Below are 14,698 nucleotides of genomic sequence, written 5' to 3'. Positions count from 1 at the left end.
TCATAAAAGTTTCACCTGGGTCTGTACCTCAAGCACTGTGCCCTGGTGTTATGTGTGCATTTTGAAACCTTCTTATAAAAGCCATCTCTTTCATCCAGAGCACTTTATTTTATCAATTTCCCTTTCATCTCCCACTTCAACTCTTAACAATGAATTCAGAAATGAAAATCAAGTTACAGAATGGAGTGATGGGTAGGAGAAGTCAGCTATCCTGGGCTCCTCTCAGCCTTGAGGTGAAATCTCTTCTAGTGACCCATTGGCTCATATTCCTGAAGATTTTACTTGTGAACTCAGAGGGCTCATTTCTTTAACTTAGAAATTAAGGTCTGTCATTAACCTGAGAAATAGAATCAGCATAGCTTGTGATTTTGATAAATTATTTCCATGATAACATTGACTGCCAGTTCTTCAAATAATTGACTGCCTTTGAAAATCAACATACCATAGGTAGAGAGGTATTTCCTGGTGCTTTGAGCATCTGGCAAATGTGACTCCACACCATTCCATGTTCATTGTTCAAGTTTTCTTATTAAATTGCAAATAGCGGCCGGGCGCGGTGGCTCAAGCCTGTGATCTCAGCACTTCGGGAGGCCGAGACGGGTGGATCACGAGGTCAGGAGATCCAGACCATCCTGGCTAACACGGTGAAACCCCGTCTCTACTAAAAAATACAAAAAACTAGCCGGGCGAGATGGCGGGCGCCTGTAGTCCCAGCTACTCGGGAGGCTGAGGCAGGAGAATGGCGTGAACCCGGGAGGCGGAGCTTGCAGTGAGCCGAGATCGCGCTACTGCACTCCAGCCTGGGCGACAGAGCGAGACTCCATCTCAAAAAAAATAAAATAAAATAAAATAAAATAAATAAATAAATAAAATAAACTGCAAACAGCAAAGCTCCATTTTTATGGAATGGATTAGAATCAAATCATATTTTTCCCAAGAAACCTGGCCATTTTCCCTCCCGAAAGAAAACTGCAAATGCTAACATTTTCATGTGCCTCCTCCAAGGGAATATTATCTCTCTTTACTGCTTCTCTGTACTGCATAGTCAATCTCTTAGTATTTACTTACATTTCAACTCTTTGTCTTCTTATCAACTATCTCTACTTAATGCATATGAAAAGAGGCAGACTCTAAAACCTAAGATAAGCATGGCTTTTCTTGTATTCTAATTCTGTCAGCCCTACACCAAGCACCCAGCCACCAAAAAGGGTCTTGCAAAGTTTCCAAGACTGGTAACTTTGACATTTTTTTTCTCTGTGTTTTGGAGCTTTGCTTTTTTTAGTCTCTACAGGTTTTTGAAGGTGTTAGTGGTAATGTTAATTAGCTAACTACTTTCTTTTAATGACCAATTTATACTAGATTAAAGATGAGGCTCTTTCTGATGAAGATGAATGTGTTTCCCATGGAAAGAACAATGGTGAAGATGAGGACATGGGTGAGTGCAGAACCAATAAGCAAGGGAAAAAGGCAAAGCAGACTCAGATTTGATGTGTGTTTAAAATAGATGAGTATTCAGTTTATTGAGCAATCTGAACTCTGAGAAGATTTTTTAATGGTTCATAATTTTCTTTTAAAAATTGATATATAATAGATGTGCATATTTTCAGAGTACATGAGATAATTTGATACATACATATAATTAAATCAGGGTAACTGGGATATCCATCACCTTAAATATTTATCTTTTCTTTATGCTATGGATATCCAAATTATTTTCTTCTAGCTATTTTGACATGTACAATAGATTAATGTTAACTATAGTCACCCTACTGATCTCTTGAATACCAGGTCTGATTTCTTCTGTCTATCTGTAGATTGTACCTATTAATCAACCTCTCTTCATCCCTCTCTCTCCACTTCCTGGCCTCACCAATCTACTCTCTACCTTCACGAGATCCATTTTTTTAAGTTTCCACATATGAGTAAGAATATGTGCTATTTGTTGTTCTTTGCTTGGGGGCTTATTTCACTTAACATAATGATCTCCAGTTCTATCCATGTTGCCACAAATGACAGGATTTTAATCTTTTTAATTAATGAACAATATTCCCTTGTGTATATACACCACATTTTCTTTATTCATCCATTGATGGCCACTTAAATCGATTGCATATTTTGGCTATTGTGAATATTGCTGCAATAAACATGGGAGTGCAGATATCTCTTCAATATATTGATTTCCTCTCTTTTGCATATATACATAGTAGTGGGATTGTTGGATCATCTGGTAGTTCTATTTTTGTTTTTTCAGGAACCTCCATACTGTTTTCCATAGTGGCTGTGCTAATTTACATTCATACCAGCAGTATATGAACATTCCCCCTTCTCTACATCCTCGCCTCATTATTCTCTTTTTTTTTTTTTTTTTTTTGTTTTTTTTTTGAGATGGAGTCTCCCTCTGTCGCCCAGGCTGGAGTGCAGTGGCACGATCTTGGCTCACTACAACCACTGCCTCCCAGGTTCAAGCGATTGTGGTGCCTCAGCCTCCCTGAGTAGCTGGGATTACAGGCACCCGCCACTACACCTGGCTAATTTTTGTATTTTTAGTAGAGACTGGGTTTCAGCACATTGGCCAGGCTGGTTTCGAACTCCTGACTTCAGGTGATCCACCTGCCTTGGCCTCCCAAAGTGCTGGGATTACTGACGTGAGCCACTGCACCCAGCCTCCTTTTTTTTTTTTTTTTTATAGTCCCCATTCTAACTGGGGTGAGATGAAATCTTACTGTGATTTTATGATTTGCATTTCCCCGATGATTACTGATACTGAGCACCTTTTTCATATACCCATTGGCCATTTTTATGTCTTTTTTTGGAGAAATGTCTACTCAGATCTTTTGCCCATTTAAAAATCAGATTATCTTTCTTTTTGCTTTTGAGTTGTTTGAGCTCCTTATATATTCTGGTTATTAATCCCTTGTCGGAGGGATAGTTTGCAAATATTTTCTCCCACTCTGTGGGTTGTCTCTTCACTTTGTTGATTGTTTCCTTTGCTTTGCAGAAGCTTCTTTGCTTGATGTGATCTCATTTATCTATCTTTGCTTTTGTTGCCTATGCTTTTGAGGTCTTACACAAATAACCTTTGCTCAGACCAATATCCTGGAACATTTCTCCAATGTTCTTCTGATAGTTTCATAGTATCAGGTCTTAGAATTGTGCCTTTAATCTATTTTGATTTTGTGTTTGTATATGGTGAGAAATAGGGCTGTAGTTTCATTCTTCTGCATATGGTTATTCAGTTTAACCACCACCATTTATTGAAGAGAATGTCCTTTCACCATTGTATGTTCTTGGCACCTTTGTTGAAAATGAGCTGGCTATAAATGTGTGGATTTACATCTGGGTTCGCTATTCTATGTGTCTGTTTTTATGCTAGTATTTTGCTGTTTTGATCACTATAGCTTCGTAGTATAATTTGAAGTCAGGTCGTGTGATGCCTCCAGGTTTGTTATTTTTGCTCAGTATGATTTTGGTTATTTGGGGTCTTCTGTGGTTCCATATACATTTTAGGATTATATTTTCTATTTCTGTGAAGAATGTCACTGGTATTTCGATAGGTATTGCACTGAATCTGTAAATTGCCTTGGGCACTATTAACGTTTTAACAATATTAATTCTTCCAATCCATCAGCATGGAATATCTTTCCATTTGTGTGTGTGCGTGTCCTCTTCAATTTCTTTCATCAGTGTATCATAGTTTTCCTTGTAGAGAGCTTTCGCATCTTTGGTTAAATCCAATTCTACATATTTTATATTCTTTGTAGGTATTGTAAATGGGATTGCTTTCTTGGTTTCTTTTTCAGATTGTCTGCTGTTGGTATATACATATGCTACTGGTTTTTGTATGTTGCTTTTGTATCCTGCAACTTTACTGATTTCATTTATCAGTTCTAACAGTTTTTTGCTGGGGTCTTTGAATTAACGTGGTAAAAGCAGCCATCCTTGTCTTATTCAAGATCTTTGAGGGAAGGCTTTGAAATTTTCCCCATTCACTATGATGTTTGCTGTGGGTTATACATGGATTTTATTGTTCTGAGGTGTGTTCCTTCTATTCCCAGTGTTTTGAAGGTTTTTTTTTTATCATAAAGGGAATTCAAATTTTATTGAATGGTTTTTCAGCATCTATTGGAATTATTATACAGTTTTTGTTCTTGGTTCTGTTAATGATTTGATGAACCACATATATTGCTTTACATATGATGAACCCTTTTTACATCCCTGGGATGAATCCCACATAGTGAATGATCTTTTTGATGTGTTGTTGAAGTTGGTTTGTTAGTATTTTGTTTAGGACTTTTGCATTTATGTCCATCAAGAATATTGGCCTAGTTTTCTCATTTTTGTTGTGTCCTTGTCTGGTTTTGCTATCAGGGCAATTCTGGCCTCACAGAATGAGTTTGGAAGTTTTCCCTCCTCTTCAAATTTTTTGAAGAGTTTGAGTAGAATTGGTATCAGTTATTCTTTAAATTTTTGGTAGAATTTAGAATTGAAGCCATCAGGTCCTGAGATTTTCTTTGGCAGAAGACTTTTTATTACAGTTGTGATCTTGTTGTTACTGGTTTGTTGAGGTTTTCTATTTCTTCATGGTTCAATCTTGGTAGATTGCATGTATCCAGGAATTTATCTATTTCTTCTAGGTTTTCAGATTTGTTGGTGTGTAGTTGTTCATAACAGTGTCTAATGATTCTTTGTATTTCTGTAGTTTCCAGTTGTTATGTCTCCATTTTCTTTCTGATTTTATTTATTTGGGTCATCTCTTTTTCTTAGTCTAGCTAAAGATTCATTGATTTTATCTTATCAAAAAATCAACTTTTTGCTTCATTGACCTTCTGTATTTTTTAGGCTCAATTTCATTTATTTCTGCTCTGATCTTTATTGTTTGCTTCCTAGTACTAATTGGGGGTTTGGTTTGTTATTGCTTTTTTAGTGCATTTGGGTGCATCATTAGGTTATTTGAAATCTTCCTATGTTTTTTGATGTAAGCATTTATTGCTACAACCTTCCCCTTTACTATATTACTCTTTTTACTGTATCCCATAGATTTTGGATGTGTATTTCCATTTTCATTTGTTTCAAGAAATTAAAAATTGTCCTTTATAATTTTTTATCTGATGCATTTGTTGTTCATGATTATGTTGTTTAATTTTCATGTGTTTGTGTAGTTTCTGAGGTTCCTCTTCTTATCGATTTCTAATTTTATTTTATTGTGGTCAGAAAAGATATATACAATTTCCGCTTTTTTGAATTTGTTGTGACTAGCTTTGTGGCTTATAATTTGCTCTATTCTGGAGAATATTCCACATGCTGATGAAAATAATGTCTTTTCTGTAGCACTTGGGTGAAATCTTCTGTAAATATCAGTTAGGTCTGTTTGGTCTAGCGTGCAGTTTGACTATGATGTTTGTCTTCTGTCTGAATGATCTGTCCATTACTAACAGTAGGGTGTTGAAGTCCCTATGTATTGCAGTATTGCATTACTGTATTGCAGTCTATCTTTCCCTTTAGATCTATTAATATTTGTTTTATATACTTGGATGTTCTGGTGTTGGGTAGATAATTGTTACTCTTGATGAATTGACCCCTTTATCATTATACAGTGACCTTCTCTGATCTAAGTATAGTTTATCTTGCTCTCTTTTCATTTCCACTTGCAATGAATATCTTTTTCCATGCCTTCACTTTCCGTCTATGTGTCTTTATAGGTAAAGTGAGTTTTGTAGGCAGCATATAGTTGGGTCTTGGTTTTTTTTTTTTTTTTTTTTCCTGTTTGAAATGGAGTTTCACTCTTGTCGCCCAAGCTAGCACAGTCTTGGCTCACCACAACCTCCGCCTCCCAGGTTCAAGAGATTCTCCTGCCTCAGCCTCCCAGTTAGCTGGGATTACAGGCATGGACCACCACACCTAATTTTGTATTTTTAGTAGAGACAGGGATTACAGGCATGAGTCACTGCACCTGGCTTTTTTTTTTTTTTTTTTTTTGAGACAGTCTAAGTCTAGCTCTGTCACCCAAGCTGGAGTGCAGTGGCATGATCTTGGCTCACTCTGACTCTGTCACCCAGGCTGGAGTGCAATGGTGCGATTTCAGCTCACTGCAACCTCTGCCTCCTGGGCTCAGGTGATTCTCATGCCTCAGCCTCCTGGGTAACTGGGATTACAGGCATGTGCCACCATGCCCAGCTAGTAATTTTTGTATTTATAGTAGAGACGGGGTTTCACTATGTTGGCCAGGTTGGTTTTGAACTCCTAGAGTGATCCACCTGCCTTGGCCTCCCAAAATGCTGGGATTATAGGCGTGAGCCACTGTGCCTGGCCAACAGTGGGTTTTATATCTCAGATGTCTTCTTTTTGCATATTAGTATTTTTTTCTTTCAGATTAAAGATTTCCTTAGGCATTCCTTCTTCTTCTTCTTTTTTTCTTTTTGAGATGGAGTTTCACTGTGTCACCCAGGCTGGAGTGCAGCGGCATGATGTTGGCTCACTGCAACCTCTGCCTCCTGGGTTCAAGTGATTCTCCTGCTGCCTCAGCCTCCCCAGTAGCTGGGTTTACAGACGTGCTTTTTTTTTTTTTTTTTTTTAGTAGACACAGGGCTGGTACCTTGGCTCAAACTAATGAGTGGGGCAATCTGGCTTCTCTCAAGAGAACTTGAATGGAGACAGAGACTATTGAAACTGCAATCTGGTAGTATGTGCTGGAGCTGAGAAGTCACAGAACATCATGCAGACTCAGGGCCTGGAGGAGCCACTTTTAGCCACAGCTGGCTTTTTTTTTTTTTTTTTTTTGTATTTTTAGTAGAGACAGGGTTTTGCCCTGTTGGTCAGGCTGGTCTTGAACCCCTGACATCAGGTGATCTTCTCACCTCAGCCTCCCAAGGTGCTGGGCCACTGCGCCTGGCCCGCCTTCATATTTGAGGGATAGCTTTGCTGGGTATGGTATCCTTGGATGACCGTTTTTTTTTTTTCTCTCAGTATTTTGGAAATGTCATTCCACTGCCTCCTGGCCTATATAGTTTTTATTGAGAAGCCTGTTGCTAGATAAATTGGAATGATTCTGGGAAGCTTAACCATAAAATATTTTGTCTCCAGTCACCATACTGTGTCAAATCTCTCTTCTGATCTTTAACAGCATTTTGGGCCCATTACACAGCATTTTGATTATGTTTAAATATAACAGGTGTGACTTTCATGGCAATTACCAGGCATCAAAAAAAAGCTGCATGTAATAAAATGGAGGGAAGCAACACCAATAACTGAAAGCAATGATGCTGGTATTTCCTTAGTCCTTATTTGAACTTTTTAAAAAAGCTCAAGCCTCTTTTTTCACCTCTTTCTTAAACATTAGAAAACCTTTCCTTCCCAGAGCCCTACAACCTCTTTCCTATCTTCCCCAAATATTAACTTGCAGACTTTACACTCCTGGGTATCACAGTACTTCCTGAACCTTTCATAAGAGAAAACTTGGCCTGACAGAATGAAGAAAAGCTAAGAGTTAGGAAGGCTATTGCTGGGATGGTGTCTCTTGGTGGTAACCGAGACACAAGGGAAAACCAGAATTAGGCTCAGGAACTGTGTTGATAAGAGGAGGAAGATTTTTTAAATTATTGCTTGAAATAGAAAGGCTGTTTTTACATGTGTGGAGAATAAGAATTGTTTGAATTGGATTCTAACAAGGGAGAAGGCACAGTTTAGGACAGCAAGAAAACTTCAAGGGTGAAGAGAAAATCAGTGATTGTGATTCTGCAGGAGACATCTGTTACTCCCCTATTGTATTATCTCCTCTTTCTTCCTTCCTCCGTGATTTCCTCCCAAATCAAGTCTCTCCCACCTAGAAAACCACCTAAGATACTGCCCTTGCCCTTAGTCTTCCTCTTATTCACAGCCAAGCTTCCTTTGTCCACACTCTAGGCCACCTTCACTTTCCATTCGTGCCCCTACCTATTGCAATCTGGCCTCTGCGCTCACTACTCCCTGAAATGGTGCTCATTGGTGGCACCAACAGGTAGTTTCCAGTGCATATCTTATGGGATTTTTCTGCAGAATGAGATGATGTTCACAATATCTTCCTTCTCAAAACCTTCTCTTCCGGTTTCTGAGATGTCATGACTTTTCTTGTTTTCCTTCTATGTCTCTGGCCTCTCCTCAGTTTCTCCTTCATTGGCTTCTTTTCTTGTGCTGTCCTTTTAACCTAGAACGCCCCAGGCCCCTGTTTTGGTCTCTTCTCTTCTTCCTCTACCTTTAGGTGATCTCATTAATCAGTTTATAATGGAATGTATTGTAAAAGTCTCTTAAAATCTAACTATTCATGATATATTAGAAATAGTAATCTCAGAAAGAAATAATAGATTTGTTACTTGAAATGATTTATACTTTTTGCAATACATGTTTTTGAGATTTTTCAGAGCAGAAAGCCCTCTTTAAATGTAGATATTGTCTTGTTTCATTTCAACACAACCAATGTAAAAGCTGAGAAACAAAATAGGTGACGGGAGAATGATGATTCTGTGGAGAGTGTAGATAACTCACCAAAGACAAGTTTATATAAGCAGGAGGACAATGGAGGTGGGCTCATGGACTAGACGCAGACCTCCCTATAGCTCCTGTGGGCCTCAGCAGTGGACTCTGATCTTGTGGCACCTCCTTCATTGTCATAGCTAATTGGACTGGTGGATGCTCATTCAAGGGCAGTCAATCAGCAGACTAGCCAGTGAGCTAGGGCTGGTACCTTGGCTCAGACTAATGAGTGGGGCAATCTGGCTTCTCTCAGGAGAACTTGAACGGAGACAGATTACTGAAACTGCAATCTGGTAGTATGTGCTGGAGCTGAGAAGTCACGGAACATCACGCAGACTCAGGGCCTGGAGGAGCCATTTTTAGCTACATAGCAGGAAAGGGAAAAAGCAGCAGAGGCACAGGAGCCAGTAGAGTGAAAGGAGAGCATGTGGCAGACAGCAGGTAGAGGCTGGGTGGGAATCATGAGAGGGTGACAGGAAGGGATGAGGGCAGCCAGGTCTGTGTTGCCCATGCTCCAGGTCCCCTCTCACTTTCTCCTATACCTCTTCTTACCACTCCCGAGGCCAACTCAATTGTTTCTGGATTTCTGGTCCCAAGCAGTCTTTCAGCAATCCCTTCCCCCATGTTCCTCCTCTGCCACCTGCCCTGTCAGAGACAGGTTCATTGAGCCAGTCTCTGAGTCTCTGTTCCTTGCAGCAAGAGGGAGGTTGAGGTCTGGAGTCAGACTGGTACATCCCTCAGAGTCCAGGTTTGCAGGGGCAAAACTAAGGCCAGGGGAGGGAACCCTGAGAGCCCAAGCCTGTGCCTACCACTTGGTGCAATGGAGCCTTGTGTAGCATTGTTTTTTTGTGGATGGACTCCCAAGAGCCTCAAACATCAGCATCTGACAGCACCATTTTTGGCTTAGTTTCATCAGAGAGGATCTGTACCTTGGCCATCATTAAACCAGATGCAGTGGCCCACGGAAAGACCGATGAGATTATCATGAAGGTAAGAGAGACAACACTTATGTGCACCACTGTCCTTGTGTCCTCTCTTGTGGATAAACAGGGATGGGGCACCAGGCAGTGATATCTTAGCGCAGGAAGACGGCTTCTAAGGGATTGTAGCTCAAACTCCATTCAAGCAAATGAAAATGTTAAATCTGATTGGGACAGATAATGTGGGGATCAGTGTCTCCACAGCCTTTAATGTTGCCTGTCTTTATTTTTTTACCTTGCAACTAAATTAATCAATGTGAATTTGGGCTTGATTTACCCTTTCAGAATATTTATATATATTCTACAGATTCAGGAAGCTGGGTTTGAAATTCTAACAAATGAAGAGAGAACCATGACAGAGGCAGAAATGCGACTTTTCTACCAACACAGAGCTGGAGAGGTCAGCTCATCTACTTCCACCAGTTCAACACGCTGTTGTTTCTCTTCCTCCAACATTATGCTTGTAGATTGATATTAGTTTGTGACAGAAGAAATTATGAAGAACCAAAATAGGAACAGCAAGTGGGTCATGAATTTGTTCTCAGAATGACAATAGGCTGTATCAGGTAAAGTTTTTTGGTTGCAAAGAAAAGGTTTTGACTCTAAGAAATGAATTAAGGAATTTATTAGAAGGATAACCCATAGTTGAAGGGAGAGTTTAATGAGAAGGGCTTGGAGACAAAAGGAAGCGAGGGATCTCAGAAGCAAAGCCTCGAGCATGTGACTTTAGATACTGCCATTGGATAACTCAGATCTAACCACCTTCCATTTGCTTCTGCTGATGACCCACCTGCTTGGGAGTCTTCTTGGCTTAGCTTGGGCCATAGCCCTTCCTCTCATGTCAGGGGTGTGTGTGTGTGTGTGTGTGTTGGGGAATAGGCATCATGGTTGTCAGTCAAATTTGGACCAAATTAAATGGAGAAGGGCTGTTCCCCGAAGGAAAACCAGAGTACTATTACTTGAGGAGGAAGGGTTGTGAGGCATTGCATGAAAAAAAAAAAAAGTACCAACTATATTTCACCCCTTAGTTATCCAGCATCATAAGATTTCCATAGATATGGTCTTTTAAATGTCTCTGCCTAACTTATATAATCATCTCATATTTATTCCCAAATGAGTCAACTTAAAACTCTTGTCATTCTGAGTGCTCTGAGTGTGGCTGGTCATCACTACCACCCATGCCTGACATCCTCCACAGCAGGCAGAGGTGGCCAGGCAGAGACAGGGTGCAGTGGCTGAGTGGCCACGGGCATGCTGGCTGGTAGCAAGGCTGCTCACTAACTCTCTCTCATCCCGTGGGTGAGATGGGCTTGCTGATCCTCTGCAAGCCCTAGCAGCTCCTGCCCTGGGTCACTGTTTTCCCTCCCTGTGCCTAGGAGGCATTTGAGAAGCTGGTACATCACATGTGCAGTGGACCGAGCCACGTCCTGATCCTTACTAGGACTGAGGGCTTCGAAGACGTGGTCACTAGCTGGCGAACCGTCATGGGCCCCTGTGACCCCAATGTGGCCAGGAGGGAGCAGCCTGAAAGGTGACGTCAGCAGCTGTGGTCCTTTCATCTATCTTAAAACCTGCATCCCAGGAAGCTGAGTCCCACTCAAAAAGTGTTCAGCCTAGAATCGTGGGTAACACAGAGTACTCTCTGATGGCCAGGAGCCTCTCTCTTATATATTTGGCGAGACCCTGACATCTTCCCCCTCTGGTCCAGTCCCCAGCCTTTACTGGGTGCCTCCTGTGAGGTGCCTCCTCTCCTGCTCTGTCCTCTTCTGAAGGCTGCTTCTGGATTCATTCCTCAGTCGCTGTTTTCTCTTTGCAGCCAGAGGATTCCAGAGGGTACTCCCAGGAAAATACAGATGCTAGGGCCCCATTCAAGCCTATTAGAGACTCTGGGCCAGGGCCTGAGAATCTGCACTGTAGTCTCAATGCCATCCAAACCTACTCCCCATCAGGGTGTCCTGAGGCCCTCAGGAGTCTCAGTACCCTGTTCTGCACATTGCACTGGGCTTCCTTGGCCTGCTCCTTGGACATGGGAATATTTAGCCTGGCGCCAGCAATCCAAATCCACTGTACCTTGGCCTTTGAAGCTGACAGGCCCAGACAACAGGAAAGAAATTAGAGAGGCCAAGGAACTGCAGTTGTACTTTGTAGCTGTAGGGGACCAGGAACATTTATATATGAGGCAGGCTGGGCTAGTGAAAGCCAGCTCAGGATTCAGATCTTAGGTCACTGTAAGTCTCTTCTTAGCCTGAGTTCTCTCAACTGTAAAATGGGGATATAAGCATCCATCACGAGTGTGTATACATGCATGTATATACCTCACCGAGAGTAGTGCTTGACACACAGGATATCATAGCAATATTACTGTCTTACGAAGTTATTGCAAGGATAACTATGCAAACCTTTATCAAGCACTTGGTATGGTGCTAGCCTTTGGCAGTAATATCGACAAAATGGCAGCTCCTGCGCTTCCACCATTAATCAGGCATCTTTAAAATGGGGGTAACAGCAGTCTGTCTCATAGAGCTGTGGCGAAAATGCAATGGGATCGTGTAAGTACCCAACTATGTGCCCAGCACACTGCCATGACCAAATAAATGCCAGCTACTATTATCATCTCTGCTGTTCTTGGTATTTCCTGCAGAGAAATCAATTTCACAGGAATGCAGGGTGCTGATTGGTAGCCGGTGATCATGTTGCCAGAAAGCAAAACATTTCTTTTCAAATGAAACAATTGTTTCTTTTACATTTTGCCAATGTTCCCAGTCTCCGAGCTCAGTACGGCACAGAAATGCCCTTTAATGCCGTCCACGGAAGCCGGGACAGAGAAGATGCTGACAGAGAACTGGCATTGCTCTTCCCCAGTTTGAAATTTTCAGACAAAGATACAGAAGCCCCTCAGGGTAAGTCATCAAGGCAGATTTGATCTTTATTAAATCATAGATACAAGGAATTTGTGACTATGTGCTTGAGTGTGTGGGGGATTGATAATTTTTGGTAACTAAGTCTTCACACTAATACAGTCCTGTTCTGAAAACAACAGGTCATTATATAACTTGAGTATCAATACTAAACTGTTTTGTGTCCTCATAGAGTAACAGTGTTGCTTTTTAATACCTCATTAAATTTTTTGCTGCTTATTCTGGAGTCATATTTTTGTGCAAAAAGTACTTTATTTGCATTTCCCTGTGGAAACCATTGGGAAATTTTCATTAACTTTCTGGAAGCCTACTTCAAAGTCAGTCAGAGGCCAGACATACTCCACACACTCCATGTTAAGCCCCTAGGGCTCACTGAGAAATGCAGCTATATGGAAGGGGCTTCAACCTGGAGCCTGCTGTGACCTCATCTCCCTCAGCCCCACATTTCAATTCATGACCATTGTTTAGGACCTTCCCTTCATGGGAAGCATTCACACAGCCTCTGGGAAAGGCATGCCAGGTGGCATCGCCACCTCCAAATCTGGGTGAGAGCCCCAAGGGGCCCGGAGCCCATGTGACTAAGTCTACCCTATAACCAGTGAAACTGTTGCATTACATGTCTCTGGTTTGGGCATGAAATGAGTGGAAGGGGCTGGGAGATGATTACCTTGGGAAAACCCAAAGGATGTGAGGGTTGGATTCTTGGGAGAAGGCCACATTCACATCTGAAATGGAAATAATCAATGTGTGTCTAAATGTTTGGGTTTTAATCGATATATTTGCCTAAATGTTTGATATGCTCATGGTCTCAAGATCTGAAATGCAGCCAAGTCAAAATAGGTGGACTTGTCACTGCCCTGTGAAGCAGAATTATTCCCACTGCCAGCTGAGGAACAAGTTGAGCATGCCAGAGGTTGGGGAGCCAGGAAATCTTGGGAAGTGTGGCTCTGTGTGGATCAGAGACCCACTGACACACTCCAGGCCAGCTTTCCTCTGGGACCTGCCCTCAGAGAGTCCATGATGCATTTCCTTATGTGTCCAGGGTTGTGGGGCACCTTCAAGCTTTTGAGAATGGGGGGTGGTGATTGGAAGCAAATAGCTGTAATTCAGAGCCAAGTCTGGGGCAGATGGCTGGGAAGTTCTCACTGGGCTGTTGGGCGTGCTGGAAGATCATGAGACTGACTTTTTGGCCTCAGTTAATGAGAAAAGGGGTTACCTGCGGACCATATCCTGGGAATAAGTGCACAGCCTCCTTTGGACACTGAAGCAGCCTGGCTGGGGTGGTGTTCTGCCCATTTATTCCGATGTGTCACACTTTCTCAGCTTTGGGGAGCAGCATATGCCTCCATTGTACTTAGCCCTATTCCTGCTAAAAAAACGCAGGAGTCAAGGTGACAGACAATCCCGGGTTTGAATTCTGGCTCCACTATTCCCCAGCTGAAGAGCCTCCGAAAGGTTACTTACCTTTTCTGGGCCTCAGTTTCCTCATCTGTTAAATGGAGATAATGATAGACTCGTCATAACCACAAGTAACTTCATAATAAAAATCTTCATCATAGAGCTGTTGTGAAGATGAAAGACAGGATGTAAAGCTCTTGGTCTGGCATGTGACATGAATTAAATGCTCAATGTTATCCATTCTGTTTAATTCCTGGTCCTTAACACATATCAGGACTTCTTTGCTGGCCCTCCCGCTCTGGCCTTTAACTTCCCATTTCTTTGTGGATGGTGGGTGGGACAGAAGGTCTGGGACAGGGCTGTTTCAGGAGTCCTACCCAACATCTGTCATCCCACAGGCGGTGAGGCTGAAGAAACAGAGGGGCCCACTGAGGCGCTTTGCTTTCCCGAGGATGTGGATTGAGATGGCTGTGCTGCTCTTCCGGAGCACGTGACCAGGGGTCTACTGCACAAAACGGACCTCCAGAATCGGAACTTACTCTTTTGAGTACCAATACTTTTTGGTTTAGCTGTCTTTTGTAGACAATGGAAATAATATGGCTGGGCGCAGTGGCTCACGCCTGTAATTCCAGCACTTTAGGAGGCCAAGGCAGGTGGATCACTTAAGGTCAGGAGTTCGACACCAGCCTGCCCTACATGGTGAAACCCTGTCCCTACTAAAAATACAAAAAAATTAGCCGGGCGTGGTGGCGTGCGCCTGTAATCCCAGCTACTTGGGTGGCTTAGGCATGGGAATCGCTTTAACCCGGGAGGTGAAGGTTGCAGTGAGCCGAGATCATGCCACTGCACTCCAGCCTGGGTGACAGAGTGAGACTCCACCTCAATAAAAAAAAAAAA

General features: G+C 42.1%; 1 protein-coding gene across 6 annotated transcripts in view; it reads left to right on the top strand.

Annotated features, from left to right (window-relative positions):
• Positions 1 to 14,698, top strand: part of NME9 (NME/NM23 family member 9) — a 29,156-nt gene extending 14,458 nt beyond the window's left edge. For 5 of the 6 annotated variants that reach the window (XM_023187896.2, XM_023187899.2, XM_023187898.2 and 2 more), the window contains 6 exons: positions 1,360 to 1,435; positions 9,413 to 9,495; positions 9,793 to 9,885; positions 10,862 to 11,016; positions 12,249 to 12,385; positions 14,200 to 14,698. In XM_023187896.2, coding sequence (XP_023043664.1) covers positions 1,360 to 1,435; positions 9,413 to 9,495; positions 9,793 to 9,885; positions 10,862 to 11,016; positions 12,249 to 12,385; positions 14,200 to 14,264 — 609 coding nt within the window. In that variant the 3' untranslated portion in view covers positions 14,265 to 14,698. The remainder of the gene's footprint in view (positions 1 to 1,359; positions 1,436 to 9,412; positions 9,496 to 9,792; positions 9,886 to 10,861; positions 11,017 to 12,248; positions 12,386 to 14,199) is intronic. The other variant, XM_023187895.2, reaches the window with a different exon arrangement.

The sequence above is a fragment of the Piliocolobus tephrosceles genome, chromosome 2 (genome assembly GCF_002776525.5).
Source record: "Piliocolobus tephrosceles isolate RC106 chromosome 2, ASM277652v3, whole genome shotgun sequence".
In the NCBI taxonomy this organism is placed as follows: Eukaryota; Metazoa; Chordata; class Mammalia; order Primates; family Cercopithecidae; genus Piliocolobus; species Piliocolobus tephrosceles.
Note: the sequence above shows the minus strand (reverse complement) of the source record. Positions and strands in the feature narration are given on the sequence as shown.